We start from the raw sequence: 27,659 nt of genomic DNA, 5'->3' as shown, positions 1-27,659 counted from the left end.
TATTTTGTGTTTTATATTTGTAGTTAATTTGGATCACTTTGTAGAGATGTTCTCATTTTGACACAAAAGAATCTTTTCTGTTGATCAGTGTCAAAAAGAGCTAAATTAAATTCACTGTGATTCAATGCTGTAAAACAATAAAACAGTAAAACTCCCAAGGGAGTGAATATGTTTTATAGGCACTAGAAGTCCATGGATGGGAGAGGTTTAGAGGGCTGTGGGTCAAGCATGAGGAGATGGGAGTAGCTTGCTGGGAAACACAATCTACACTTACATGTTGTGCTGATGGGCCTACTTGCTTGCTGTACGACTATGACTTAAAGTTCTGGGGATCCTGTGGTTGGTGACCCAACTCTTGACTCACCAAGGCCTTCCCATCCTCAAAAAGACGCAAGTCAAGAGTGTGATGGATAATCTCTGCTTGCTTGGATGAATGTAGCTCCAACAGCTCTCGGAAACTTAGCATCATCCAGGATGAAGCAGCCCACCAGATGAACACCTCACCACTGACCTAAATGCCCATTCCCTTCACCCACTAGCGCACGTTGGCAAACTGTTAAATTGCCCGGCAGTTACTCGGCAAGAACACACTGTGCAAACCCACTGCCTCTACCACTGAGGAGGATAGAGGCAGCAGAGAACCAGCGTCCCCTGGAGCTTCCTCGCCAAGGACCATGACATCCTGACATCCATGGTCCTTCACAGTCACTGGTTCTTTACTATCGAATCCCCAGCTTAACTGTGCTGTGTGAATTCCTCCACAACAGGCACCGCGGGGATTCAGGAAGGAGGGCAGTGAGGGGTGGGCAGAGAATGCTGCCATTGGGCAGTGAGGAGTGGGCAGAGAACGCTGCCATTGGGCAGTGAGGGGTGGGCAGGGAATGCTGCCATTGGGCAGTGAGGGGTGGGCAGGGAACGCTGCCATTGTTTAGTGAGGGGTGGGCAGGGAACGCTGCCATTGGGCAGTGAGGAGTGGGCAGAGAACGCTGCCATTGGGCAGTGAGGGGTGGGGAGGGAACGCTGCCATTGGGCAGTGAGGGGTGAGCAGGGAACGCTACCATTGTGCAGTGAGGGGTGGGGAGGGAATGCTGCCATTGGGCAGTGAGGGGTGGGCAGGGAACGCAGAGCCAAGGAAAACAGAGACATTTCAGTAATAAGACACTATTAGCTTTTATTTTCTCCAGGTCAACTGAGATGCAGTATCATCATTTTTGCTTGTACACAGTCCAGTGAGACTCGAGCGATGCTGGGGGTGCTCTGTCAATGCCAACTATTCATTGTCCAGCTTGCAAGGGGTGCATCATGCAGCAAGGTCACTTTCAGTCAACAGGGAATTAAGTCAGACATCAGCTGGTCACGAGTTCAACGGAAGGGCCGTGACATCGGTGTACCTTGCCAATCCAAACCCACTCCCAACAACACAGAATGGGGGAAAGCAGTCCAGGAATTCTCCGAACACCATAGGGAGTTGCAGTTAGAGCATGCCTGAGAGTGAAGCCGTATCTCCTGTGGAAACATTTGGCTGAGCTGTGGCCAGTGAGTCGGCCTCAGGGATCGCAGGAGGCACAAGCTATGGTGTGGAACCACAAGAGGGAGGGAGGAGCACAGATCTAATAGAGGCCAGAGGACTCAAGATCAGCCACACAGTCCCTGGATCAGACCCCACTGCCACCTAGGGTCATTATACAGAACAAAGGATCCTGGGGTCAATTCCACTCCCACACCCAGGGTCAGTGTAGCAAGTACAGGGACCCTGGGGTCAAATCCCCATGTATATCCAGGATCAGTAAATACGGTATCTGGCATTTTGGTCTCCAGCCACCACTCTCCTCTACACACCCTTGCACTGTAACTCCTTCCTATACACACCCTTCCTCTCCAATCCCGTGTTGCCCTCTCCTCCACCTCCCTCCTATACACAGCCCTGCTCCTCTACACTCCCCTGACACTATACTCCCCTCTGTCCCCTTCCCTGCACACCCCTTCCATTCCTCTGCACAATCTCTCCTACCCCATGACTCCATTCCACCTTCCCCCTTGCCAGCACACCACACAGTCTTGTGCTCCCTCCCTTCCCGGCACTCTGACCCAGGTACTGCAGTGGCATCTCAGCTGAACTCTGTCCCACCCAAGGGTGTCGGATTCTGCTGACAACGTGCTTGGCGGCTCCCATAGAGTGGTCTGGCTTCCAGCGGAGGTGCTGCCCATCTCCTCATAGCCTAACCTCTGGGACCTCATACTGCCCATGCCTGGGATTCTGCTGCACTGCCACCAGTTGTCCCTGGGTGGACTCCATCCCCATCCTCACTCCAGGGCAGTCTTGGCAAGGCTGCATGGCCCCCTGCCCTGCCCCACACTTGCTGGGTACTCATTGCCGGCTCAGTAGAGTTTCATCCTGGGGTAGAGCCAGGGCTCTGGACTGCTGCTGCCCCAGTCATTCTTTGGGAGGACAGTGGGCAGTGGCAAATCACTCCATTCCAGGCAGTCTGATGGCGGGTAACACAAGGAGAGGGGTAGGGGCTCCACTCTGCACCTGAGTCCGTCTCCTGAAACCAGCTGGCATGCCTGCGTCCCATTCCAGTTCAAGTAAGCCCTGCCACATGAGTCCCCCAGTGGACCCTCGCTGGAGCCTTTCCCGTCCCAGGAGCCGTGGATTAGCCCATAGTGGGATTGAGCCCCCTTCCCTGAGGCTGACGGCTCCCGGATGTGGTATGGACCTGCTCTGGCCACTGCCCTGCCACACAGGGGTGAGGGTGGTGGCTCCAACACAGAGGCATGGAGCGCTCTCTCTGGGCTTGGCTCTTGCGTGGGGTGCCAGGGGGGGATGCTAAGCCACTGGGGAGAGGAGGGCTGGCCTGCTCTAGCTTGAGGCCAAGCCCGACCCTTTGCCAATGAGTGAGGGTGCAATGGGAGGAGGGGCATCTCTGTTGTGCGCCCGCCCTCTGGCAGAGGTCTCTTGTTTCTCACTGGGTGCCTCCCACCTGTGCTTCTGAAGGTGGGGTCTTCGTCCTCCTCCTTCCAGCTTCTGCCATGGCCAGTGGTCCCTAGCCCGCACCCCCAACTTCCCTGAGCCCTGGCCCCCTTCCCTGGATTTGGGCTCAGTGGGCTCCACCGTCCCCTGCCTGGGGTATCGCGGTAAGCCTCCAGAATCCGTGCCAGCGAGCTGTTGGCTTTTGGCATCCGCTGGTGAGGGCTGCGGCTAGAGAATGGCGGGGAGGCACTGGATGGCCGCACCCGTTTCTGAGCAGCTGATGTCTGGCCCAGGTCTGCTGTTTCCGGGCTGAGCTTCCATTTGGTGAAGGGGAAATCCCTGCTCACAACAGGACTTTGGGGAATTCCTGGGGCAGCCTTGGTTCTCTGTAAACTGCCAGCGTTTCTCCACAGCCACAGGCGTTGGCGAGCAGAAGTGCTGAGGGCATGCTCCTTGTATGCCTGGTTCCCTGCAGAGCTACCCACCTGCGGTCCAGGAAGAGAGGCAGGCACCTTCGGTGGGCTGAAGCCTGAGTGCCCTGGAACACTACTCAAAGATATCCCGAACATCTTCTCTCCAGTAAGACCACTGCTGTCCAGCTTCGGGCACCAAAGGTGGCTTACCTGGTCAAAAACAACACTGCTCAGGCTTGGAGTACTGTGTACAGTTGAGAAAGGTGTGGTTAAGCTAATTTTAAACAGTAGAACCAGTCAGATCATTTGTCACTTTTGTGATTGGCAGGATGGCCAACCAATAGCTCAGAGGCAAAGAATCGTTGAGTCACAGAGCTGTGGGACATAGAAACAGGCCCTTTGGCCCATCATGTCTATGCCAACCATCATGCCTATACTAATCCCACTTGCCCACATTAACTCCACATCAATGTATGTATACCCGACTCATTCAGGTACCCACCTAGCTGCCTATTAAACGCTGTCTGCACCACCTCCTCTGGAAGCTCATTCCAGATGCCAACCACTCTGTGAAAAATGTACCCAACAGATCCTTTAACACCAAATACAGTATTGTGACCAGAACTGCACATAATACTTCAGGAGAACGCTCACAGCTGTAACATGACCCCCAACTCTTGTACTCAGGGCCCTGCCCCATGAAGGTCAGTGTGCCAAATGTACCACCCTGTCTGCCTCTGTTACCACCTTCAGGGAACTACGTACTTGTACCTTGAGGTCTCTTTATTCTATAACTCTCCCCACTTTCCTGGTTTATCTTTCCAACTGCATCACTTCACACATGACCGATTTAAATTTCACCAACTATTCCTTCACTCATTTTCTCAGTTTAACCAAATCCTTTTATAGGCTTAGACAACTTCTTCACTATCCACCACACCACAAAATCTGGTGTCATCTATAGACTTCAGAATCATGTCACCTACATTCTCATTCAAATCATTAATATATACGACAAACAATTGAACCCAGTACCATTCCCTGTAGCACATTACTGGTCATGGGCCTGTAGTCTGAAAAACAAGGCACTACCATCACAGACCCCCGTCTCCTTTCACCAAGCCAATTAAATATTCAACTGGATTCCACGTGACGTCACCTTTGGACCAGTCTACCATATGGGACCTTGTCAAAGGCCTTGCTAAAGTCCATACAGACAATGGTCGCCATCCTTTTCTCTTCAATCCTCATTATCACCCTCAAAAAACCCAATCAGATCTGTCAGACACAATTTGCCATGCACAAAGCCATGCTGACTATCTCTAACGCGTCCTTGCTTTTCCAAATGTTGGTAGATCTTGTCTCTCAGAACTCTCTCTTGAAACTTTCCCACCACTGGTGTCTGGCTTCCTGGCTTACCCTTGCAACCTTTTTTAGATAAAGGCACAGTGTTAGCCAGCACCTCACCCATAGCTGAAAAAGATACATTTTTTTCCAGGACCCCAGCAATTTCTCCCCTGAACATCCTTGGATACACTTGGTCACGCCCCAGGAATTTATCCACCAATATGCTGTTATGTTTCAGGATATCACTGTTCTCTTTCCTGAATTCCCCAGCTCGCATGACCTTCTCCACAGTAAATAGAGACGTGAAGCATTCATCTCAAATCTTGTCTGTCTCCCGTGGCCGCACACATAGACAATCACACTGATCCTTAATGGGACCTATTGTCTCCCTAGATACCCTTTCTCAATATTTATTCATTTATTGACATACAACATGGAATTGGCCTTTCTGGTCCTTTGAACCGTGCAGCCCAGTAACTCCCCGACTTAAACCTAGTCTAATCACAGGACAATTTACAAGGACCAATTAACTGACCAACCAGTACGTCTTTAGACTGTGGGAGGAAACCAGAGCACCCAGAGGAAACCCACACGATCACGGAGAGAATGTATAAACTCCTTATAGGCAGCTGTGGGAATTGAACCTGGGTCGCTGGAATGTAAAGCTATGCTACCGTACGTAGTGGTTATATCTCATAGGATTCTCCTTTACCTTATCTGCGAAGGATATCTCGTTTTCCCTTTTTGCTCTCCTTAATTTCCTTAAATGTGCCCCTACATTCCTTAAACTCAAGGAACTTGCTTGTTCCCAGCTATCGATACCTCCCATAACAACAGGAATTCTGCAAATGCTGGAAATTCAAGCAACACACATCAAAGTTGCTGGTGAACGCAGCAGGCCAGGCAGCATCTCTAGGAAGAGGTACAGTCGACGTTTCAGGGTCTCGGCCTGAAACGTCGATTGTACCTCTTCCTAGAGATGCTGCCTGGCCTGCTGCGCTCACCAGCAACTTTGATGTCTGTTGATACCTCCCATAAGCCTCCTTTTGGTATCTTGTCCAAAGCCTCAATATCCCTCATCCAGGGTTCCCTAATCCACCAGCCTTGCTCTTCACTCTAACAGGAACATGTTGGCTCTGAACTCTTCCCATCTTACTTGTAACATCCACCACTAGCCAAGCGACCTTTACCTGCTAACAGAGATTAGCATGCAGGTATAGTGAGTAATCAGGAAGGCTTATGGCTTTTGGATTGTTTAGAGAGGCAGGGTGGAACAGGCCTTTAATGCCCAATGAGCCACACCACCCAACAACCCACTATTTAACCCTAGCCTCATCACAGGACAACTTATAATGACCAAACAACCAACTAACCAGGATGTCTTTGGAATGTGAGAGGAAACCAGAGCATCTGGAGGAAATCCACACACTCATGGGAACGACATTTAAACTCTCACAGACAGTGGCGGAATTGAACTCTGAGCTCCAATACCTCGGGCTGTAATAGTGGCGCACTACATTGCTGCGGTGCCCCATTATTGTAAGAGCTTTGGATCACCTTTTCAGACATACAGTTTTGCCCTCTGTTTAAGGAGAAATAAACTGGCTTTGGAGGTAGTGCAGAGAAGGTTCACTGGGTCAATTCCTGGGTTGGACGGGTTGACATACTAAGAAAGGTTGAGTGGCTTGGGACTATTATCAAGGGAGTTTAGAAAGAGGAAGTGAACTATGTACACTTTTAGTCACCCTGTTAGAGAAAATACTTCATCGAGCTTGGAAGAATGCAAAGAAGGTTTAGGAGAACATTGCCAAGATTTGAGGGCCTGAGTGATAGGGAGAGCTTGCTCAGCCGAGGACTTTATTCCTCGGAATGCACAAGATGGAGGGGGGAACGTAGAGGTGTGTAAAATCATGAGGGTCAGAGATAGGGTAAATGCACAGAGTTTTTTTCCCCAAGGGGAATGGAGTCAATAACCAGAGGGTTCAGGTTTAAGGTGAGAGGGGAAGTATTTAACCTGGATCGAAGAGCTACTTTTCATGCATTGGGTGGTAGGTGCCCTAGGAAGTGGTTGAAGCGGGTAAAATAATAACATTTACAGGATATTTGAACAGGCACATGGATAGGAATGATTCAGAGGCATATGGGCCAAATGTGGGCAAGTGTGACAAGTTTAGATGAGCATCCTGGTTGGTTGGATGAGTTAGGTGGAAGGGCTTGATTCTGTGTTGTACTACACTATAACCACGGCAAATTTAAACTACGCATGGGGGGGTGGTGTCAAGGGAGTGAAAGGGTTGTTGAGGCCATGGATGATGGAACAGACTCGAGGGGCTGCGGTTTCTTATGTTCTAATGTCTGCTTGCTCTACAAGGAAGGATTAGTTTACCACAGTTGAATGTGTGCTGGAAAGAGCTCCACAAACCGAACCATCATTCTGAATCAAGAACGAATCTTCAATCTGTTGATCTTTTGGCGACAAGGATTTGTTCACAACGGTGCTCTCATCAAGTGGGCTGCAGCCGGATCTGGGAGGTCTGCTCATCCCTGCATAAATTCAGAAGCTGAAGTCAGCCACCCAGCGACATTAAGCGCACAGCCTCAAGGGCACAAACCCTCAGGATGTCCTACAGCACAGATGCAAATCATGTGGTGTTTGGCTCTTTGGCTAATTAGTTCTCCCCTCTTCCACCTACCTTACTGCTCGCATTTGCTCCACTTAATAACTCACCAGGCACCCCTTTAGAAAGCTGTGGTTGCACTGACCTGAGGGGCAACATTTTCATGCAGAGAGCACAAATGAGGCAGGTATATTTGCATTATTTAAGAAGCACCTGAATGGGCAGGGCTTGGAAGGATATCGGCCGAAAGCTGGAAATTGGGACTAGCTGGGTGAGCGTTGTGGTTGGCATGGACAGGTTGGGCTGAAGAACCTGTATTGCTTTATGACTCTGTTCCATTAATCATTCTTTTCCAGATCATAACTAAAATACAGTTTTAGTCAGAGTCATATGAGGCTGTGGAGGCCAAATCATTGGGTGTATTTAAGGCAGAGATAGGTTCTTCATTAGCCAGGGCATCAAAGGGTATGGGGAGAAGGCAGAGGAGTGGGGATGACTGGAAGAATTGGATGAGCTCATGATGAATGGCGGAGCAGACTCGATGGGCTGAATGGCCTACTTCTGCTCCTATATCTTATGGTCTTTTATTGCATGGAAACAGGCTCTTCAGCCCAACTTATCCATGCGCTCCCTGGAAAGAGTCACATTTCCAGTACTTCATGTTCCAAATTTCCAGCATCTGCAATTTTTTTGATCTTCAAGTTGTTGGAGATCTTGGATGAAGTGAAAGGGCAATGGAGGTAATACATTTGAAATATCAGGTATGTTTTGTTTTTCAGACTAAACTTGAGCTCGATCTGCAAGGTAATATATTTCAGGCTAAGAGCACTATCATTAAGATCTGAGGTAAACAGAAACCTCTATAAAATGAGCTGCAGTTCCTCTCCCTCTATTCTCTGCACACTAGCATACCTTTCTAAGAGCCTCCAAAATCCCTCTATCATATTTGCCTCCACTACCACCCCTTGTAGTGCATTCCAGGCACCCACTATTTTCTGTGTAAAAAAGACTTGCTCTGTACATCACACCCTCTTACCTTCAATATACCCTCTAGTGTCAAACATTTCGACCCTGGGAGAGAAAGACACCAGCTGTCTACTCCAGCTATGCCTGTCATAATCAGATCTCTCCCCTCACCTCCTGCCGTTCCAGAGAAAACAACTCAAGTTTCTCTAAACTCTCCTTATATTACATGCTCTTTAATCCAGGCAGCATCCTGGCAAACTGCTTCTGTACCCTCTCCAATGCCTTGACATCCTCTCATAAGCGAGTGACCGGAACTGAATGCAAAACTCCAGAGGGAGCTGAACCACAGTTTCATAAAGCCGCAACATAACTTTCTGATTCTTGAACTCAGTGCCTCAGCTAATAAAGCTAAGCATGCATACCGTCCGATCAGCCACTTTCAGGGAGCTATGGACATGGGTCCCAAGATCCCTCTGTACACCAAAATTGTTTAGGTCTTGCCGTTAACAATGTACTGTTGACCTCCCATATTGCAATACCACACACTTGGCCAGGTTAAACAACCTCTGCTATTTCTCTGCCCATATCCACTGCTGTTCTATATCCCACTGTATCATTTGGCAATTTTATACATTATCCACAATGTCAGCAATCCTTGCATCATCACTCATCCACACCGTTTCTATAAGTTGCAAAACAGCAAGAGTCCCAATACGGCTCTCTGTGTAACACCATTTGTCACAGAACTCCAGCTGGAATAAGTTCCATTGTCTTCCATGGCAAGCCAATTCTGAATGCAAACTGCCATGGCACTCTGGTTCACTTTAGTCTTAATCTCCATGAGGAACCTTGTCAAATGCCTTACCAAATTCCATGCAGACAACATCCACATTCTACCTTCAACAATGACCTTTGTCACCTCATAATCATCATCAGAATCAGGTTTATTACATTTTGTAAAGCTTGTTGTTTTGTGGCAAGACGTAACGATTACTACTAGTTACAAACTGATACAGTACACAGTGCAAAAGGGGAATAATGAGGCAGTATTCATGGGTTCATGGATCATTCAGAAATCTGAAGGCAGAGGGGAAGAAGCTGTTCCTAAAACATTCAGCGTGGGTCTTCAGGCTCCTGTATCTCCTCCCTGATGGTAGTGATGAGAAGAGGGCATGTCCCAGATGGTGAAGGTCCTTAATGAAGCACAGCCTCTTGAAGATGTCCTTGACAGTGGGGAGGGTTGTGACGGTGATGGAGCTGGCTGAGCAATGTACTGTACAATCCTTTGTAGCCTCTTGCGATCCTGTGCACCGGAATCAGGCAGTGATGCAGTGATGCAGTGATGCAACCAGTCAGGATATTCCCCACCACACAACTGTATACATTTGCTGGAGCCTTTGGTGACAAATCTCCTCAAACTCCTGATGAAGTGGAATTGCATCAATGTGTTGTGCTCAATAGACCTGAGACCCAGGAACTTGAAGCTGTTTGCCCTTTCCACTGCTGACCCCTCAATGAGGACTTGTGTGTGTTCTCCCGACTTCCCCTTCTTCAAGTCGATAATTAATTCCTTGGTCTTGTTGACAATGAGTGAAGGGATATGGACATTGTGTAGGCAGGAGGGATTAACTTAATTAGTTTGACACAACATTGTGGTCTGAAGGTCTTATTCCTATGCTGTATGGTTCCATGTTCTTTCTGTTCTACCAGTTATATCCTCAAAAAAAAAACTGCTTTTACGTCCTTTATCATGAAGTCTAGCATTTTCATGGTTGTCCATGCCCTGAACTCAGTGGGACTGGAATATTACAGTCGTAATAGGAACATGGCCAAAGGAGGGAAAAGACTTAATGTTAGAGAGTACAGGTGCTATACACAGGACAGAGGTGAAGGAAAGAGGAGGGTGAGGGGCATTTTAGATTAAGGGGAACATCAGGGTAGGAGTGAGAGATGAAATCACCGGAGGATAATCCAGTGAGGCTTTATGGATGAAGCTGAGAAATAAGGAGGGAATTGTTGGGGTTATACCTTTGGCCTCCAAATAGTCAACAGGAATTAGAGGTACACATATGCAGGGAGATCGTGATTTGCAAGAATAAAATGATTTTCATAATAAGAAAATTTAACTTTCCTAACATAGCCCAGAAATGCCATATTGTTAGGAGCTTAGATGGGATGGATTTGTCAATTGCATTCGGGACAGTTTCCTCTGGCAATACATAGAGCATACAGCACAGTCCTCTTTCATCCATGTGCCTATCCAAGAGTCTCTTATATGGCCCTAATGTATCTGCCTCTACCACCACCTCTGGCACCACATTTTACACACCTACCACTCTCTGTTTAAAAAAAACTACTTCTGACATTCCACCTATACTTTCCTCCAAACACCTTAAAATTATGCCCCCTTGTATTAGCAAATTCTGCCCTAGGAAAAGTCTCGATCTATGCCTCTTATCATCTTGTACACCTCTATCAAGGCACGTCTCATCCTCCTTCTCTCCAAATAGAAAAGTGAAATGCCCTAGCTCGCTCAACCTATCCTCATAAGACATCCTGATAAATCACCTCTGCACCCTCTCTAAAGCCTCCACATCCATATTTTACTTCAGAGGCACTAATTAAGGCATCTCGAAGTGGCAGCTTAATGGAAACGATCACGTATTCCCGTTTCAGCCTACTAAGGCTGAGAACCACAACTGCATCTGAGGTCTGTATAGTTAGTAATGACGCTTTAATGTGATTAAACGATCTATCGCTGCTTAAGACCAACTGAAATAGATCGGACTGTGGTCAGCGAACTGATCCCTTAAAACATTGGTGGAAGTGAGGACGTCGCAGTGGGCTAATTGTTTATTTAAAAAAACAAGGTTTTTGACTCCCAATGTGGACTATCTTGCTGGCAAATGTACAGTCTCTGGTAAATAAAACTGAAGATCTCTGAGCTAGGAAACTGTAGCAGTTGGAACTGTATCACTTGGACAATACAAATACCTATGTCTGGGTGCTGTTCATTGACTATAGCTCCGTGTTTAACACCATCATTCCCACAGTTCTGATCGTAAGATACAGAACCTGGGCCTCTATACCTTCCTTTGTAACTGGATCCATGACTTCTTAACCAGAAGACCACAGTCTGTGCTGACTGGTAGTAACATCTCCACCTCACTGACAGTTAACACTGGCACACCTCAGGAATGTGTGCTTAGTCCACTGCTCTACTCTCTCTATGCCAGTGATTGTGTGGCTTGGCATAGCACAAATGCCATGTATAAATTTGCTGATGATACAACCATTGTTGGCAGAATCTCAGATGGAGACGAGCGGGTGTATAGGAGTGAGATATACCAGCTAGTTGAGTATTTTCACATCAACAGCCTTGCACTCAACGTCAGTGTATCCAAAGGGCTGATTGTGGCCTTTAGAAAGGGTAAGTCGAGGGAAAACAAATCAATCCTCAGAGGGATCAGAAGTGGAGAGAGTGAGCAATTTCAAGTTCTTGGGTGTCAAGATCTCTGAGGATCTATCCTGGTCCCAACATTTTCATGCAGCTGTAAAGAAGTCAAGACAGCAGCTATATTTCATTAGGAGTTTGAGGAGATTTGGTTTGTCACCTAAAACACTTAAAAACTTCTACAGATGTACCGTGGAGAGCATTCTGACTGGCCATATTGCCATCTGGTATGGGGCGGTGGAGGTGTGGAGGCTACTGCTTAGGACATTGTAAAATTAGTCAGCTTCATCATGGGCACCAGCCTCCGTGGTATCCAAGACATCTTCAAAGAGTGGTGCTTCAGGAAAGCAGCTTCCAACATCAAGGACCTGCACCACCAGATTGTTGATTAATCCTTGCTCACTACCCCTCACCCAGTCTCTAATGGTTTGCTCAACTGATTCCTCAACATATTGGTCCAAAAAACCACCAAGAACACATTCCAGCTCATCCTTTATGGCATTATGGCCAATTTGGTTTGCCCAATCTAAATACAAATGCACTTGTATTCCTATAGCGTACATTCCACATTTCCCACTTCGCACCGTGCAGTTTGGGGTTCTATGCACAACCTACACCAATAGTTTTTCATATGTATTCCCAAAGAGGATTACCCTTCTTCACTAATGGGTTTATTTCTTTTATACCTCACCATGCCCTTCTGCTCCTGCTTCAGTGAATTCGTGTTTGTGTACCTTGACTCCATTTTATCCCCCTTGGTTCAGTCCTTTCCCACTTACATCTATGATACTTCACATGCTATTGATCTCCATAACACTTTCAATTCTCACCACCCTCCTCCATCTGGTGGAATTGGTCCTCACCCTCAACAATTTCTCTTTTTGCTCCTCCCACTTTCTCCAAACTCAGGTGTGTCCATGGGTACCTGCCTGCCTTTTTGTTGGCTATCATAGAACAGTCCCTGTTCCAGCCTTCCCTGGTAATACTCTCCAACTCTTTCTGTGCTACGTTGATGACTGTATTGTGCTGCTTCATACACCCATGCTGACATCGTCAATTTCATCAACTTTATCTCCAACGTCCACCCTGCCCCTCAAGTTCACTTGGTCCATTTCTGTCTCCTCTCTCCCCTTTCTTGATCTCTCTGTACCTATCACTGCAGGCAAACTGTCTGCCGATATCTTTTATAAACCTACCAATTCCCACTGCAATTTTGACTATACCTTTTCCCACCCTGTCTCCTGTAAAATGCTATTCTTTTTTCTTAGTTCTTTGGTCTCCGCCTCATCTGTTGCCAGGATGAAGTTTTCCTTTCCAGAACTTCAGAGATGTCATCCTTCTTTAAGGAACAGGGGTTTCCCTTCCTCCACCACTGATGCTGCCCTCAACTGCATCCCCTCCATTTCCTGGACATCCACACTCACTTCATCTTCCCACCACCTTAACAGGTATAGAGTTCCTCTTGCCCTTGCCTACCATTCCATGAGCCTCTGCATCCAACATACCACTCACTGCAACTTCTGCCATTTTCAACGGCACCCTACCACCAAACACACCTTTACCTACTCCACAGTCTCTGCTTTGTGAAGGGATCACACTTGCCATGATTCCTTTGTCTATTTGTCCCTCCCCACTAATCTCCCTGCAAGTGGCAGAAGTACTACACCTGCCCTTTCACCTCCTCCCTCATCTCCATTCACAGCCCCAAACGGTCCTTCCAGGTAAGACAACACTTCACCTGCAAATCTGTTGAGACCCAGTGCTCCCAATGTGGTGTCTTCTACACTGGTAAGACCTGACATAGATTAGGGGACTGCTTTATCGAGCACCTCAGCTCCATTGGCAAAAAGCAGAAGCTCCCGGTGGCCAACCATTCCAATTCCTATTCCCATTTGTGTTCTGACATCAGTCCATGGCCTCTTCTTCTGCCACAATGAGGCCACTCTCAGGCTGGAGGAGCAACACATCACATTCTGTCTAGGTAGTCTCCAACCTGATGGCACGTGTATTGATTTCTCCAACTTCTGGTCTCTGGCATCTTACTCTTCTTCTCACCTGCCTATCACCTCACCCCAGTGCCCCTCCTCCTTCCCTTTCTCCCTTGATCCACTTCCCTCTCTTCTCAGATTTCCTTCTCCAGTCCTCTACCACTTCCACCTATCACCTCCCAGCCTCTTACTTCATCCACCCCTCCCCCACCCACCTAGCTTCACCTGTCACTTTCTAATTTGTCCTCTTTCCCTTCCCCCCACCTTCATATTCTGGCATCTTCCCCCTTCTTTTCCAGCCCTCAAAGGATCTTGGGCTTAAACGTTGACTGTTTATTCATCTCCATAGATGCTGCCTGACCTGCTGAGTTCCTCCATCATTTTGAGTGTGTTGCTTTCACCTCCTTTCCCTTTTTGCTCATCCTTACCAAATATTGAATAGCCTGGATGTTCACTTTCCATCCTTGGTGAACCCTGCAAGCTGTATTTCCATGTTCACGATTGCTAAGTTGATTGGTCTGCCTTATTGTGAATATGCAAAATACTGAGATACTGTGTGATAGGTTTCCTTGTTAACATCAGCAGCTTTCTTAAAAATCTCTTAAACCTGTCTTCAAGCTAGGGTAGGTCAGGATTGTGGCACGCTATGAAATGGCATTGAGGGTTCTTGCTTCAAAGACAGAGCCTCACACAACAGCTCTTATATGTACTCCATCCAGAAGATGCTAACTACTTTTCTGTCCATAACATCTTTCCTTAATTCCTGGCGAGTGCTTGGGCCACAAATGGTCTTAACAGCACTTGAGGACACATGTATCCACATACACCCAATGAAATGCAAACACCCCTTTAATACTCTTCTTCTACCTTTAGAGCCATTCTTTAGTGTGTTACATTATTCAAAATCCTTTTTGAACCTCATTTATACAACATCAATGTGACTCAGGAGACCAGATGCTTAAGAGGAGGGAATTTCACTCAGGTTCACTGACCAAGTATAAAAAGCAGCAACTTGTGGCAGTTTTTTTGAATGTTGACCAGCGATCAATCGGCATTTGGGATTGATTAGCAGGAACAAATGAAAGCAAGGCAGGGCAAGTGGAGCAGCCGTTGTTGGAGTGGACAGAGTGGAGATTTTGAAGCTTCAGCTGTTCAAGGCTTCAGTCAGAGAAGGCAAAAAGAAACTGCAGGTAGAGATTCCCCTCCCTCTTTTACATTTGAGCAATTAGAACAGTAGAGATGCCAGGCAGGCTCCTGTTCCACGATCTGGGAAAGCAGGGAGACCTCCAGTGTCCCTGACACTTACAACTGTAAGAAGTGCAACTAGCTGCAGCTTCTAACATTCTGTATTTAGGAGTTGGAGATGGAACTGGATGAACTCCAGATCATTCTGGAGGCTGAAGGGTTGATATATAGGTCATATAGAGAGGTAGCTACACCCAAGATATAGGACACAGGAGACTGGGTGACAACCAGGTAGGGGAAAGGGGATGCATCATGGCCTGGTATGGGAACACCAATGCCCTTGAACAAAAAAAGCCTACAAAACGTAGTGGATACAGCCCAGACCATCACAGGTAAAACCCTCCCCACCATTGAGCACATCTACATGGAGCAAAGTTGCAGGAAAGCATCATCCATCATCAAGAACTCTCACCATCCAAGCCATGCTCTCTTCTTACTGTTGCCATCAGCAGTATGGTACAGGAACCCCAGGACTCTCATCACCAGGTTCAGGAACAGTTATTACCCCTCAACCATCAGACCCTTGAACCAAAGGGGAAAACTTACTCAGCTTCGCTTGCCCCAGCATTGAAATGTCCTACGCCTATGGACTCACACTTGAGGCCTTATCATCTCATGTTCTCAATATTTATTGCTTATTGTTAAAATTATTACCTTTTTGTTCTTTCTTTTGTATTTGCACAGTCTGTTGTCTTTTGCACATTGGTTGTTTGTCCTGTTGTGCGTTGTCTTTCATTGATTCTATTGTGTTTTTTTGTACTTACTGTGAATGCCCATAAGAAAATGAATCTCTGTGCTGTATAAGATGATATGTATATACTTCAATAATAAATCTCTGCCTGAAATGTCGACTGTTGATTCACTTCCATTTCGATAGATGCTGCCTGACCTACTGAAAATCTCCAGCATTTTGTATGTGTTGCTATTATGACTTTGAAGTAATTATCCCCAAATTACTTCACACTGGCTGTCAAATGCATTAAGTCTCATGTCAGGACATCAGGTCCATCAGTTCCCTCACCAGTTAGAGGAACATTCTTTGCTCCCACATCCAAGTGGGACTGAAAAGACCTTGCTAGAACATGTGGACACTCCAAGAATCTTGGATGCATCCCATCCACCCCTTGACCTATACCAACTTATGCAATCGCCCATTCCATTATTTCCCTTCCTCCATGACATTAACTTACTCCTCTGCATTTACAAAGACATCTACCACTAGACCCCTGGAGATTTTCTTATTCATCCCGCATTCCCATTTTTCCAATTCCTGAACCCCATTTATGGAACCAGATTGGGTTTGCCCCAGGTGCTCCCACTTTGGAAAGCTTCCACTGCTCTTTACTGTTTTCTCAGATACTTACTTATCCTCATTCCGTGCTTGGGAACTGCCACCAGGAAGACCGACTGAGGGACAGTGGGTAGTAAATGGAGTCACACATTTCCTTCTGCCATTTATCTATTTACATTCCCCTCATCCACTCCTCTGCAGATTCTCTCACCTGTGGGGGGAGAAGCACCTGATTCTTGCTTTGTCGAGAGCGCTGGGAGCCAGGGACCTGCCTCCTTTCCATGCCGTTCTATCAGAATATTCAGGAGCTCTTGTTGCATGCTGTGCACTAGGTTTTCTCCTGGAAACACTTGGTGGGTATTTAAGGTTTTGATGAGCTTCTCAGCTAGTTCAGTGGTGGGGACTACACACTCTTTGAGGTCATGGTGACATTGGGATTTGCTCTCTGTGGCCTGGGTGGGAGAAGCCAAGGTGATGTGAGCATCCTCCACGGCGGGCTGTAGTTTGGGTGTTAAGGAGTGTGGTTGCTGGACAGGAACTGCTGCCTCTTTTGGAACTGGGGTACAGCTCGTGACCTCCATTGCCTCCTCTGCCAATTTAGCAGTGGTGGACTCCTTGGTGATGGCTGGACAACAGTCTTTTGTCTGCTCCCCATCCAAAAGCCTCTCAATATTGATAGATTTGACCTCCTTATTGAATATCCCCAGGTGATGGGTGAGTCTGCCTTGTGTAATAATCCAGCTGGGGTTTGGAGATGGTTTAGCAATGGAGGTCTCAGCTGCCCAAGAGCTGACGACATATTGACAGTGACACTTCTCAGCTGGAGGCATGTCCTGAAATGGGCGGACTACTTTGCATTTAAACAGCTTTTCAACAACCGCTTTGCCGAACTTTGCACGATTCAGCTCCCTCCTGGTCTTTTTGCGCTTAATTTTAATAACTGTCTTACGAGCTTCAGCTGTCTTCAGGGTGTCCTGTGTGACTTGCGAGTTCATGGCTGTGGGGAGGGGACAATTCCTTTCCTTTGGTCCACCCTGTACAGTCTGGAAGTAGCTGAGAATCTTCGTTCTGCTCCTCTTCAATTTACACTGGTGATTCATGATCACCATCACTGTCTCATCACCTGAAATAACATATTTATAGTAAGTAGCAGGGTATAATGTCTTATAGCAATGGGCTACATAGCCCATCAGACCCACCCTGGAAACTTCATGAAGCTGTTCAGTTCATTAGAAGCACAGAAGTAGACCCTTCAGCCTACAATGTCTGTTAGACATCAAAGTCAAGTTTATTGTCATACACAAGGACAGGTGAGGACAGTGCAATGAGAAAATTACCTACTGCAGCATCACAGACACATAGCATCCCAACATTCACATAGCATCCCAATATTAACAAGAGAAACAAAAAAATTAAATTTAAATCTTACACAAATTTTTTCAAGACAGAACATAATTAGCACAAGAAAAATTATTTTAGTGCAAAGTGATCAGTGTTGCTGAACTCTAGTGATTAGGGTTTTGCTGGTTGGTTCAAAAACTATATAGAACACACAGTACAGTACGGCAACAGGAACAGGCTCTTCAGCCGCAATGTTCTGCCAAACCCAATAAATTAATGATCAATGGCCAACTAAACTAATCCCTTGTGCCTATACAATGTCCATCTCCACTCATTTTCTGCACACGTATAGCTAAAGGTAGGTAGCTATTCCTCAACCTGATGGTGGGGACTTCAGGCTTGAGTACCCTCTGCCCGATGGGAGCTGTGGGAAGATGGTGGGAATCTTTGATAATGGAAGTTGCCTGCTTGAGGTGGTGCAACCTGTAGTTACTGCTGATGGTGGGGAGAGATGTGCCTGTCATGTATAGTGTAGAGTCAAAGGCTCTCTGCAGTTTTTGCTCGCACATTTGAATTGCTGCTCCAGAGCACAATGCAGCCAGACATAACACTCCCAACAGTAGAAGTTTGTCAGTGATTGGTGACAAGCCAAACATTCCTAACCTGTGAAGAAAGTAAAGACACTGGTAAACCTCCTTGTGGTTGCATCTACAGTGCCTATGAAAAGTATTCACCCCTTCGAAGTTTTCATGTTGATAACATTGAATCACAGTGGAGTTGACATGAGTCTTTTGACACTGATCAACAGAAAAAGACTATGTCAAAATAAAAACAAATGTCTACAAACTGGTCAAAATTTATTACAATTATTAAACAGAAAGTAATTGATTGCACAATTACTCACCCCCTTCAAGTCAGTATTTAGTAGATGCACCTTTGGCAGCAATTACAGCCTTGAGTCTGTGTGGGTAGGTCTCTACCAGCTTTGCACATTTGGACACTATAATTTTTCCTTTTCTTCTTTACAAAACTACACAAGCTCTGTCAGATTGCATAGGGATTGTGAATGAGCAGCCACTTCCAAGTCCAGCCACAAATTGGATTGAGGGCTGGACTCTGACTTGGTCACTCCCAGACATTAACTTTGTTGCTTCTAAGCCATTCCTGTCTAGCTTTGTCTTTATGCTTGGGGTCATTGTCCTGCTGGAAAACAAGAATGGCTTGTTTTTCAAAGTTGCAGTTCTCTTGCAGACTGCATCAGGATTCTCCTGTATTTTGCTACATTCATTTTACCCTCTATCTTCACAAGCCTTCCAGGGCCTGCTGCAATGAATCATCCCCACAGCATGATGCAGCCACCATCAAGGTAGAGATTGTGTATTTTTCATGATGTACACTGTTTGGCTTACACCAAACATAGCATTTAGTTTGATGGCCAAAAAGCTCAGTTTTGGTTTCATATGATCATAGAACTTTCTTCCAGCTGACTTCAGAGTCTTCCACATGCCTCTGGCAAACTCTAGTTGAGATTTCTGAGTTTTTTTCCAACAGTGGTTTTCCCTTTGCCACTCTCCCATAAAGCTGCAACTGGTGAAGCGCCCAGGCAACAGTTGTTGTATACACAGTCTCTCTCATCTCAGCCACTGAAACTTGTAACTCCTCCAAAGTTTTCAAAGGTCTCTTGTGGCCTCCCTCAGGAGTCCCCTTAATGCACAGTCACTCAGTTTTTGAGGACAGCCTGCTCTATATCGATTTACAGGCATGCCATATTCTTTCCATTTCTTGATGACTGCCTTAATTGTACTCTAAGGGAATTCGGTGACTTGGATTTTTTTTCTTGTATCTATCTCCTGACTTGTGCTTTTCAACAATTTTTTTTGCAAAGTTGCTTGGAGTGTTCTTTTGACTTCATGGTGTAGTTTTTGACAGGATAGTGACTCACCAGCAGTTGGACCTTCTCCTTCTTCTCGTTTGTTTTATGGTGGTTGGCAACCAGTTTTCAGTGCATTACCGCCACCTGCTAGACTTGTGGTGTTCCAACCAAATATGTCCTGGCGTTCTCTACTTTAGACTATCCAGTTCAGCCTGCAGTTCTCTATTAGCATCACTCTGTAGTTGCAGTTCCTTGTGAATGCTTAATGTGCTCATTAGATAATGCTGCAAACTGCCATTCTTCCCTCATTTTGTCACGTTTTCGTGTAGTTGCATTACCTCAATTACATTGATTTCATCTACATCACTTGTAAGACTAAAATCGTCTTGTTAAAGAATAGTAATTATCACACATTATACTTTTAAAATTGCTGTTTTTCCAAGTCTATCTGCTTTTTCAGGTTTGCCTTTTCTTGGATCGTAGCCTGCAGTTGTTTACTGAGACCTCAGAGTTCTTCTTCATTTGCTTCCATGTTTTCATTTTATAATCTGAATGTAGATAATTCACTTTGCAACAAATTCCTTTTCCTTTTGCATTCTTGTAATAATTTCCTCCATTTTCCAATCTCTTTCCAACTCACCGTTGTTCTTGTCGGGTACTTCTATTTGTTGTTGGAGTTCTACACATTTACCCTGGGCTTCAACCATAAAATCTGAGGATTTTCTTTAAATTCTGAAATATTTCTGAAATTCTTGACCCTTTGTGATAAGTATACTGCCATTGAGATTCCATCTCCCCTGCCTGTGAACTGTTGGATCCTCCACTCAGCGTTTCTTTGACTTCTTCCCACCTAATCCCTTTAATACCAAGATACTTTTCTGCAGACTTGATGAAAATTTTATTTCTCTCAGTTCTTTTGTTTGTTTGCACTGATTAATTGCACCCACCATAAAAAGCACGAAATCCTTTCTACTCATTAACAGTGTATTCTTATTTTTCATATTGCAGCTCTCACAATTCACCAGTTTATTATTCCCTGTATCTGTTTGCTTGACAGCCTTTTTTTCATCAAATTCTTTTACTGCCTCTGCATAACTGATTCCTTGAGTTACTTTTACATATTGTATCTCAGCTACCTTCTTGCTATAAATGCACCCTCGATAGGCTGCGCTGTGTTCCTCACCACAATTGCAGCATTTCAGCCTAGCTCCCGCTTCATATTTCCCATATTCATGTTCTCCGCACATCTCCCACATCTTTGTTTTCCTCTGCAGACCGCCGCAATGTGCCCGAATTTCTGACATTTATAGTATCTTAAAGGCGGTGGTATATATATATTCTAACCGCATAACACATATACCCTAAGTAAACGTTAGTCGGCAATCTCTCTTCATCAAAGTTAATCATTACCAATAAACTATCACACTTTTTCCCGTTTCTTGTAACTTTCAAACGTTTGGCCTCAATAATTTTTGCTCCTTTTATGTTCTGTTTAATCTCATCCAGAGTAATTTTTGTTGGTATCCCTGAAATAACTCCTCTAATCCACTTTCTATTGTTGGGTATTGAGCATTGTACTTCTTTGCCGTCTATTTTACATAATCTTATCACTTTGCCTTGCTGAGTACTATCCCGACAAATCACTAATAGCGATCCATTTCGTAAAATCTTTGCTCCTTTAATCTCGCCTATAATTTTGCTGAGCATTTTCATCAAACGAATCGGGTTCCAATCACCAAATAACGCCCTATCTTCATTTAGTTTTATAATTGCTTTAATCTCATCTTCTTTCCATTGTTTTGCTGTCCTGTTTTGATCATCCGCTGATTCCTCAGAGTTTGATATCCTGTACCTCTGCTTTCTTTTCTTCCTCTTTCCATTCCGTTCCTCTTTTCCGCCGACCTCCATCTCTAGTTCACTTCCCATTCTCGCCAAAAACTTCCTTCAACAGCTTGGCTCTTTCCTTGATGTTCTCTCTGCTATTTTCCAGTGAGCTCCACAATCGACTCCCACTCTCCTACTCACAACATCCAACCCTGACCAGTAGTTGGACCTTCCAGATACAGGTGTATTTTTACTACAATCAATTGAAACACCTTGACTGCTACAGGTGATCACCATTTAACTAATTATGTGACTTCTAAAACCAATTGGCTGCACCAGTGATGATTCGGTGTGTCATATTAAAGGGAATGAATACTTACGCAGTTAATTATTTTGTGTTTTATATTTGTAATTAATTTAGATCACTTTGCAGAGATGTTTTCACTTTGATACGAATGAGTCTTTTTCTGTTGACCAGTGTTAAAAAAGCCAAAGCCAATATGCTTCAATGTTGTAAAACAATAAAACAGGGGTAGGCAACCTTAAGCACAAATGATTTTCTAGCATGCATTATTCATTAATTTGAGGCAAAACATAACTAGATATATTTAAATGGATAATTCCCATATTTTAAGTTTTTTATGGCATTTATCTCACCCACTGTCTGCTCATTAATACGCAATCCAGCTCACAGAGGCAAAAAGGTTGCCAACCCCTGCAATAAAACATGAAAATTTCCGGGGGGGGGGTGAATACTCTTTATAAGCACTGCATGTGTTGGGCCCAGGACAGGTTGTCTGGTATGTTAACACACAGGAATTTAAAGCTGCTGACTTTCTAACATCATGTCATATTAAACAAAATCTTTTCTGTCTGTACATGATCGATATCTCGCCATTCCCTGAACAGACATGTGTCTATCTGAAACCCTTTTAAAGTGTCTCGATTGTATCTGTGTAAGGGGTTTCTTCTTTTATGTTACTGCGAAGGCTAACAAAATGGCTTCTTTGTTATGTTATAATTAAAATGGCTTTTCTGTAATAATAACTGCTGAGAAAGTTCTCTCTCTAGCAGCTTGTTTGGGTTATAAAGAGAATTGTATTCATTTGCTAACCAATTGGGATAGATGTTATTCTTTCTTGTGTGTCTGTAAGCTATTGTGTTTCACGGGCTTTGGCGCAGAAGGCGTGATGGGGACAGAGAGAGGCGATGCGATGCTGTGACCCTGGGTGGTGGGACCGACCCCAAGCGGGAGTCCGAGGCCCAGGGTCTTCGGCAAGAAGAGGAGACGAAGGCAGACTCGTGTGGAGTATCTGGTCGACCACCATGGTTGGTCCCAGGCAGTGGGTCGAGGAGGTCGGAGAGGATCGAATGGTGGAAAGAAGACTCCATTAATTGAGCTCCAACTGTTGTGCACAAAATGGTTGAACTTTGATAAGATTGGTGCTTTTTATTTTCCTTTTATGTTTTACCTCTATTAATTACATAGCTCCAGTAAGAGCTATAAAGTGTAATCATTTAATCACATATGGTGTATTGTCTGTAATTTGACAGGGTGGGGTACATCACACAGCATCCACACAAACTTGATTACCCAGATTGGCGGGGCTGAGGGCTGCTCCCCCTAGACGGAAGTGAGTTGAGCAAGCCTGAGGCTTACTGGGGGCTACATCTGCTTCCACTATCACCTCTTTTGGCAGCTCATTCCAGGCACCCATCTCTCTGCGTAAAAAGAAACTGCTGCACACGTTCCCCTTAAACCTTCATCTTGAATGCATGTTGTCTAGTATTTGAGATTTCAACCCTGGGGAAAACAGACTCTGACCATGTACCCTATCTATGCCTCTCATAATTTTATATACATCTATCAGTTCTTCCCCCAGCCTCCACTGATTGGGAGAAAACAATCTGAGTTTGTCCAACCTTGTAGCTCAAACTCTTTAATCTAGTGACATCCGGCTGGTGAACCTCCATTGTACCTTCTCCAAAGCCTCCACATCCTTCCTTTCATGGGCTGACCTGAATTACCCACAACTCTCAAGAGGGGACTCATTAATTAACCTTAACCTTTATTTATTAATGCAAGTCAGGCAGATGAAAGAACCAAGCTCCCTGGAGCATCAGGGGCTGAGAGGAGACCTGATAGAAGTTTTAAAAAAAATTACAGTGAAACATAGATAGGGTAGAAAGTCAGAATCTTTTCCTCAGGGAAGAAATGTCAAACACTAGAGGACATGCTTTTAAGGTCAGCGGGGCAAACTTTTTAATGCAATGTGTGGTAGGTACTTGGAATGGACTTCCAGGGGTAGTAGTGGAGGCAGGCAGTTTAGTGGAGTTTAACAGAGATACAAGAGATTACATTTCAAAACCTCAAACTCTATTAGTCCCGATGAAGGGTCTCAGCCCAAAACATCAACTGTTTATTTGCCTCTACAGATGCTGCCTGACAGGCTGAGTTCCTCCAGTATTTTGTGTGTGTTTCTCAAGACATCAGGACTAGTGGAGTTTGGGGTTTTTAAATAGACACCTGCATATGAGGAGAATGGTGGGATATTGGAGGAGGCTATAATTGTCATTAAGATCCATACAATATCAAGGACTGAATGGTCTCTTTAGTGCTGTACTGTTCTACATATCTGGTTAGCTGTTTTCTCACTCTGTCTCACTGATATGCATTCACACCCCTTGGTTTCAGTGTTCCTGAGTATTTGTATTAGGAAGTCTGTCCACTGTGATTCAATGAGAATCAATAGACAATAGGTGCAGGAGTAGGCCATTCAGCCCTTCAAGCCAGCACCACAATTCACTGTGATCATGGCTGATCACCCACAATCAGTACCCTTTTCCTGCCTTCTCCCCATATCCCTTCACTCCGCTATCTTTAAGAGTTCTATCTAACTCTTCTTTGAAAGAATCCAGAGAATTGGTCTCCACTGCCTTCTGAGGCAGAGCATTCCACAGATCCACAATCCTCTGTGTGAAAAAGATTTTCCTTAACTCCGTTCTAAATTGTCTACCCCTTATTCTTAAACTGTGGCCTCTGGTTCTGGACTTCCCCAACATCGGGGACATGTTTCCTGCCTCTAGCTTGTCCAGTCCCCAAATAATCTTATATGTTTCAATCAGATCCCCTCTCATCCTTCTAAATTACAGTGTATACCACCCCAGTCGCTCCAATCTTTCAACATATGACAGTCCCGCCATCCCGGGAATTAACCTCGTGAACCTATGCTGCACTCCCTCAATATCTAGAATGTCCTTCCTCAAATCCTAGCAGCGGGAGACTGGAAAGAGTGAAAGTCAAGAATGATTCTGGGAAAACCCAGAGAGTGCTAAAATGAGTTGCCCAGGTGAAAGAACGAAGAAGGTGGGAACTTCATCTTTGCTTGAATAAGAAAGCTTGCAGAGTAAACAGGCCATTTGGCCCAATTTATCATGCCAACCCAGGTATCCACCTAGGCTAGTCCCACTTGGCCTATACCTTTCTGAACCTTTCTTATTCATGTACTTATCACAATATCCTAAATGTTGTAATGAAGTCAGAGATGTTTATGGTGCTGGTCTACAACTTAGGAACAAGCTTGTCATCATCTACCAGTGTTTCCTATGGGAATCAATACAGTACAAAACAGAAGCAGGCAACTTAGCCTTTTGGTTCCACGTTTGTTCCCAGGGGAGCAACTTCATCAGTCCCATCCCACTCTCCTATTACTCTGTATCTCTACAACTTCATTCTCTCTCACAGCTCTACCTGGGACAAGAAACTGGAGCGTATCCTCTCCATTAACTCTGTCTGCACTTCTTGCTGCCTCCATAAAGCAGCCAGCATATTCAAAGACCTCACCCGCCCCGGACATTCTCTCTTCTCCTCTCTTTCATCTGGCAGAAGATTCTAAGACCTGAAAGCATACACCACCAGGCTCAAAGACAGCTTCTATTCAACAGCTCCCGAGTACGATAAGGCGGACTCTTGACCTCGTGATCTACTTTGTTATGGCCTTGCATCTTAGACCACAAAGCATAGAAACAGAAATTAGGCCAATCAGCCCATCGAGTCTGCTCTGCCATTCCATCACGGCTGATCCTGGATCCCACTCAACCCCATACACCTGCCTTCTCGACCGATCGGGAAGTGATCAACTTCCGCCTTAAATATACCCACGGACTTGGCAGAGCATTCCACAGATTCACCTCTCTCTGGCTAAAAAAAAATTCCTCCTTACCTCTGTTCTAAAAGGTCACCCCTCAATTTTGAGGCTGTGCCCTCGAGTTCAGGATCTTATTGTCAACCCGTGCTGCACTTTCTCTGTAACTGTAACACTTTATTCTGCATCTGTTATTATTTTCTCTTGTACTTGCTTAATGCACTGATGTGGATGGCACGCAAAACAAAGTTTTTCCACTGGTTTTTCTATTGACGGTAGTTAGCCCTCCTTACAGTAATTTGCCATTAGCCAACACCAGGTGGCAATGTAGAGCGGGTAAAATAACCTACCGGCAACACACATCAAAGTTGCTGCCTGGCCTGCTGCGTTCACCAGTAACTTTGATGTGTGTTGCTTGAATTTCCAGCATCTGCAGAATTCCTCGTGTTTACGTTAACTTACCGGCACATTTCCAGGATCTGAGGAAGATCTAGAAGAATGTACAAGCTTTGCACTGGCAGCACCTTAGATCAGGTTTGAACAGGGTGATACGGATGGGGTAGATGCAGGAAGAACTGGGTAGATGAGGAGGAGAGAGAAAGGGACCTAAAAATGTGCAATTTAGCAGACATTGGAGAAGTCTTAGTGTGTGGTATTGGGTTGAACACTTTCTGGGCGAGTGCTATGGTATGTTATTTTCACAAAATGAACTCACTTCCCTCACCATTCCGCACTCCCTCTATTCTTCATTTCTGCATGCCCTCCACCTCGCTCTTTTTCTAACCGACCGTCCCTCCCACCCCCTCGCATGTTCCGTCACTCATTTCATTTATAACTCCTTTCAATCATCTGCGGAGAGAATTTAAAAAATATATATTAATGCAGGAGTAGTGTAAACGAGTGAAGGCGAAAAACTGCTGGAGGAACTCGGCGAGATGATAGCATCTGCGGGAGGAAAGGAATTGTCGACGTTTCAGATCCAAGCCCTGCATTGGCACTGGGGCCGGAAAAGTGAGGAGGCCAGCACAGAGAGGAGGAGGAGGAGGAGGAGGAGGGATGCAGCAAGAAAGGATTCCGAGGTGATTGGTAGACCGAGTAGGGGGTGGGTGTAACGGGACAAGCAGGCAGTGCCCGGTAGGGGAAAGTGAGTCGCAGTCGAATTGAGAGAGTGGCAGGTTATTGATAGATGGGGGTAGGCAAAAACCGAGGGGAGGGAACAACGGATGGAGCAAGTTAGAAGGAATTGAGAGTAAAGACAGGACACGCTGGTTTCCACCCAAAACATCAAAAAGTTGTTTCCTTCCACAGATGTTGCGCAACCTGCTGAGTTCCTCCAACAGATTGCGTGTTGCTTCAGATTCAGATAACAGCATTGTGAAGGACCCCACGCACCCCTCATACAAACTCTTCTCCCTCCTGCCAGCTGGCAAAAGGTACCAAAGCATTAGGGCTCTAACGACCAGACTGTGTAACGGTTTCTTCCCCCGAGCCATTAGACTCCTCAATTCCCAGAGTCTAGTCTGACACCAACCCATATATACACACACACATACACACACACAACTGAACACCACTCCACTCCCTTTTGCAATCTTTGCTCAATTGCTGCTAAAACATTGCTTACATTTACATCATTTATAATTATATTGTAATTTGTCCTTTACTGGGTCATTGTCCTATTTACTAATTATTGTACTGTCTTGCACTGTTTTATGCACTTTATGTAGTCCTGTGTAGGCCTGAAGTCTAATGCAGTTTTGTGTTGTTTCAGGTAGCACCATGGTCCTGGAGGATTGTTGTTTCGTTTTTACTGTGTACTGTACCAGCAGTGATGGTTGAAATGACGATAAGAGCGGCTTGACTTGACGTAGTCTCTCTCCATGGCGAATGGGAGTTCGATGGGCAGAAGGGCCTGTTTGTGTGCACCATTACTGTCCACACTAGGACCAAACAGCATCCCCCTCTCCATCCCGTTCCGTTCCAACTCTCCCACCTTTCATTCTTCCCTTCCCACACTCACTCTCTCTCTATTCCAACACTCTCTCTATCCTTTTAACCGTTGTCACTCACCACGCCAACGACGTCTCACCAGACAACGGTCGCGACTCGACTCCCCCACCACAGCGACACTAGCCCCGCCCCCTCACTCCTGCCCCGCCCCTCCATTGGCCGCGCCGCCTGTC

At 45.5% G+C, this 27,659-nt stretch overlaps 1 protein-coding gene across 1 annotated transcript; it reads right to left on the bottom strand.

The window, feature by feature from the left end:
* Positions 1 to 1,165: 1,165 nt before the first annotated feature.
* prr19 (proline rich 19) lies at positions 1,166 to 27,604 on the bottom strand. The gene is made up of 4 exons (XM_072250326.1): positions 27,547 to 27,604; positions 16,505 to 17,416; positions 7,118 to 7,275; positions 1,166 to 3,594 (listed from the first exon to the last, which is right to left on the bottom strand). The coding sequence occupies exons 2-4, from the start codon at positions 17,400 to 17,402 to the stop codon at positions 2,380 to 2,382; spliced, it is 2,271 nt and encodes a 756-aa protein (XP_072106427.1). The 5' UTR covers positions 17,403 to 17,416; positions 27,547 to 27,604; the 3' UTR covers positions 1,166 to 2,379.
* Between the last annotated feature and the right edge of the window lie 55 nt (positions 27,605 to 27,659).

This window comes from Mobula birostris, unplaced genomic scaffold (assembly GCF_030028105.1).
Source record: "Mobula birostris isolate sMobBir1 unplaced genomic scaffold, sMobBir1.hap1 scaffold_282, whole genome shotgun sequence".
In the NCBI taxonomy this organism is placed as follows: Eukaryota; Metazoa; Chordata; class Chondrichthyes; order Myliobatiformes; family Myliobatidae; genus Mobula; species Mobula birostris.
The sequence above is the reverse complement of the archived record's forward strand: the minus strand, read 5'-3'. Positions and strand labels throughout refer to the sequence as shown.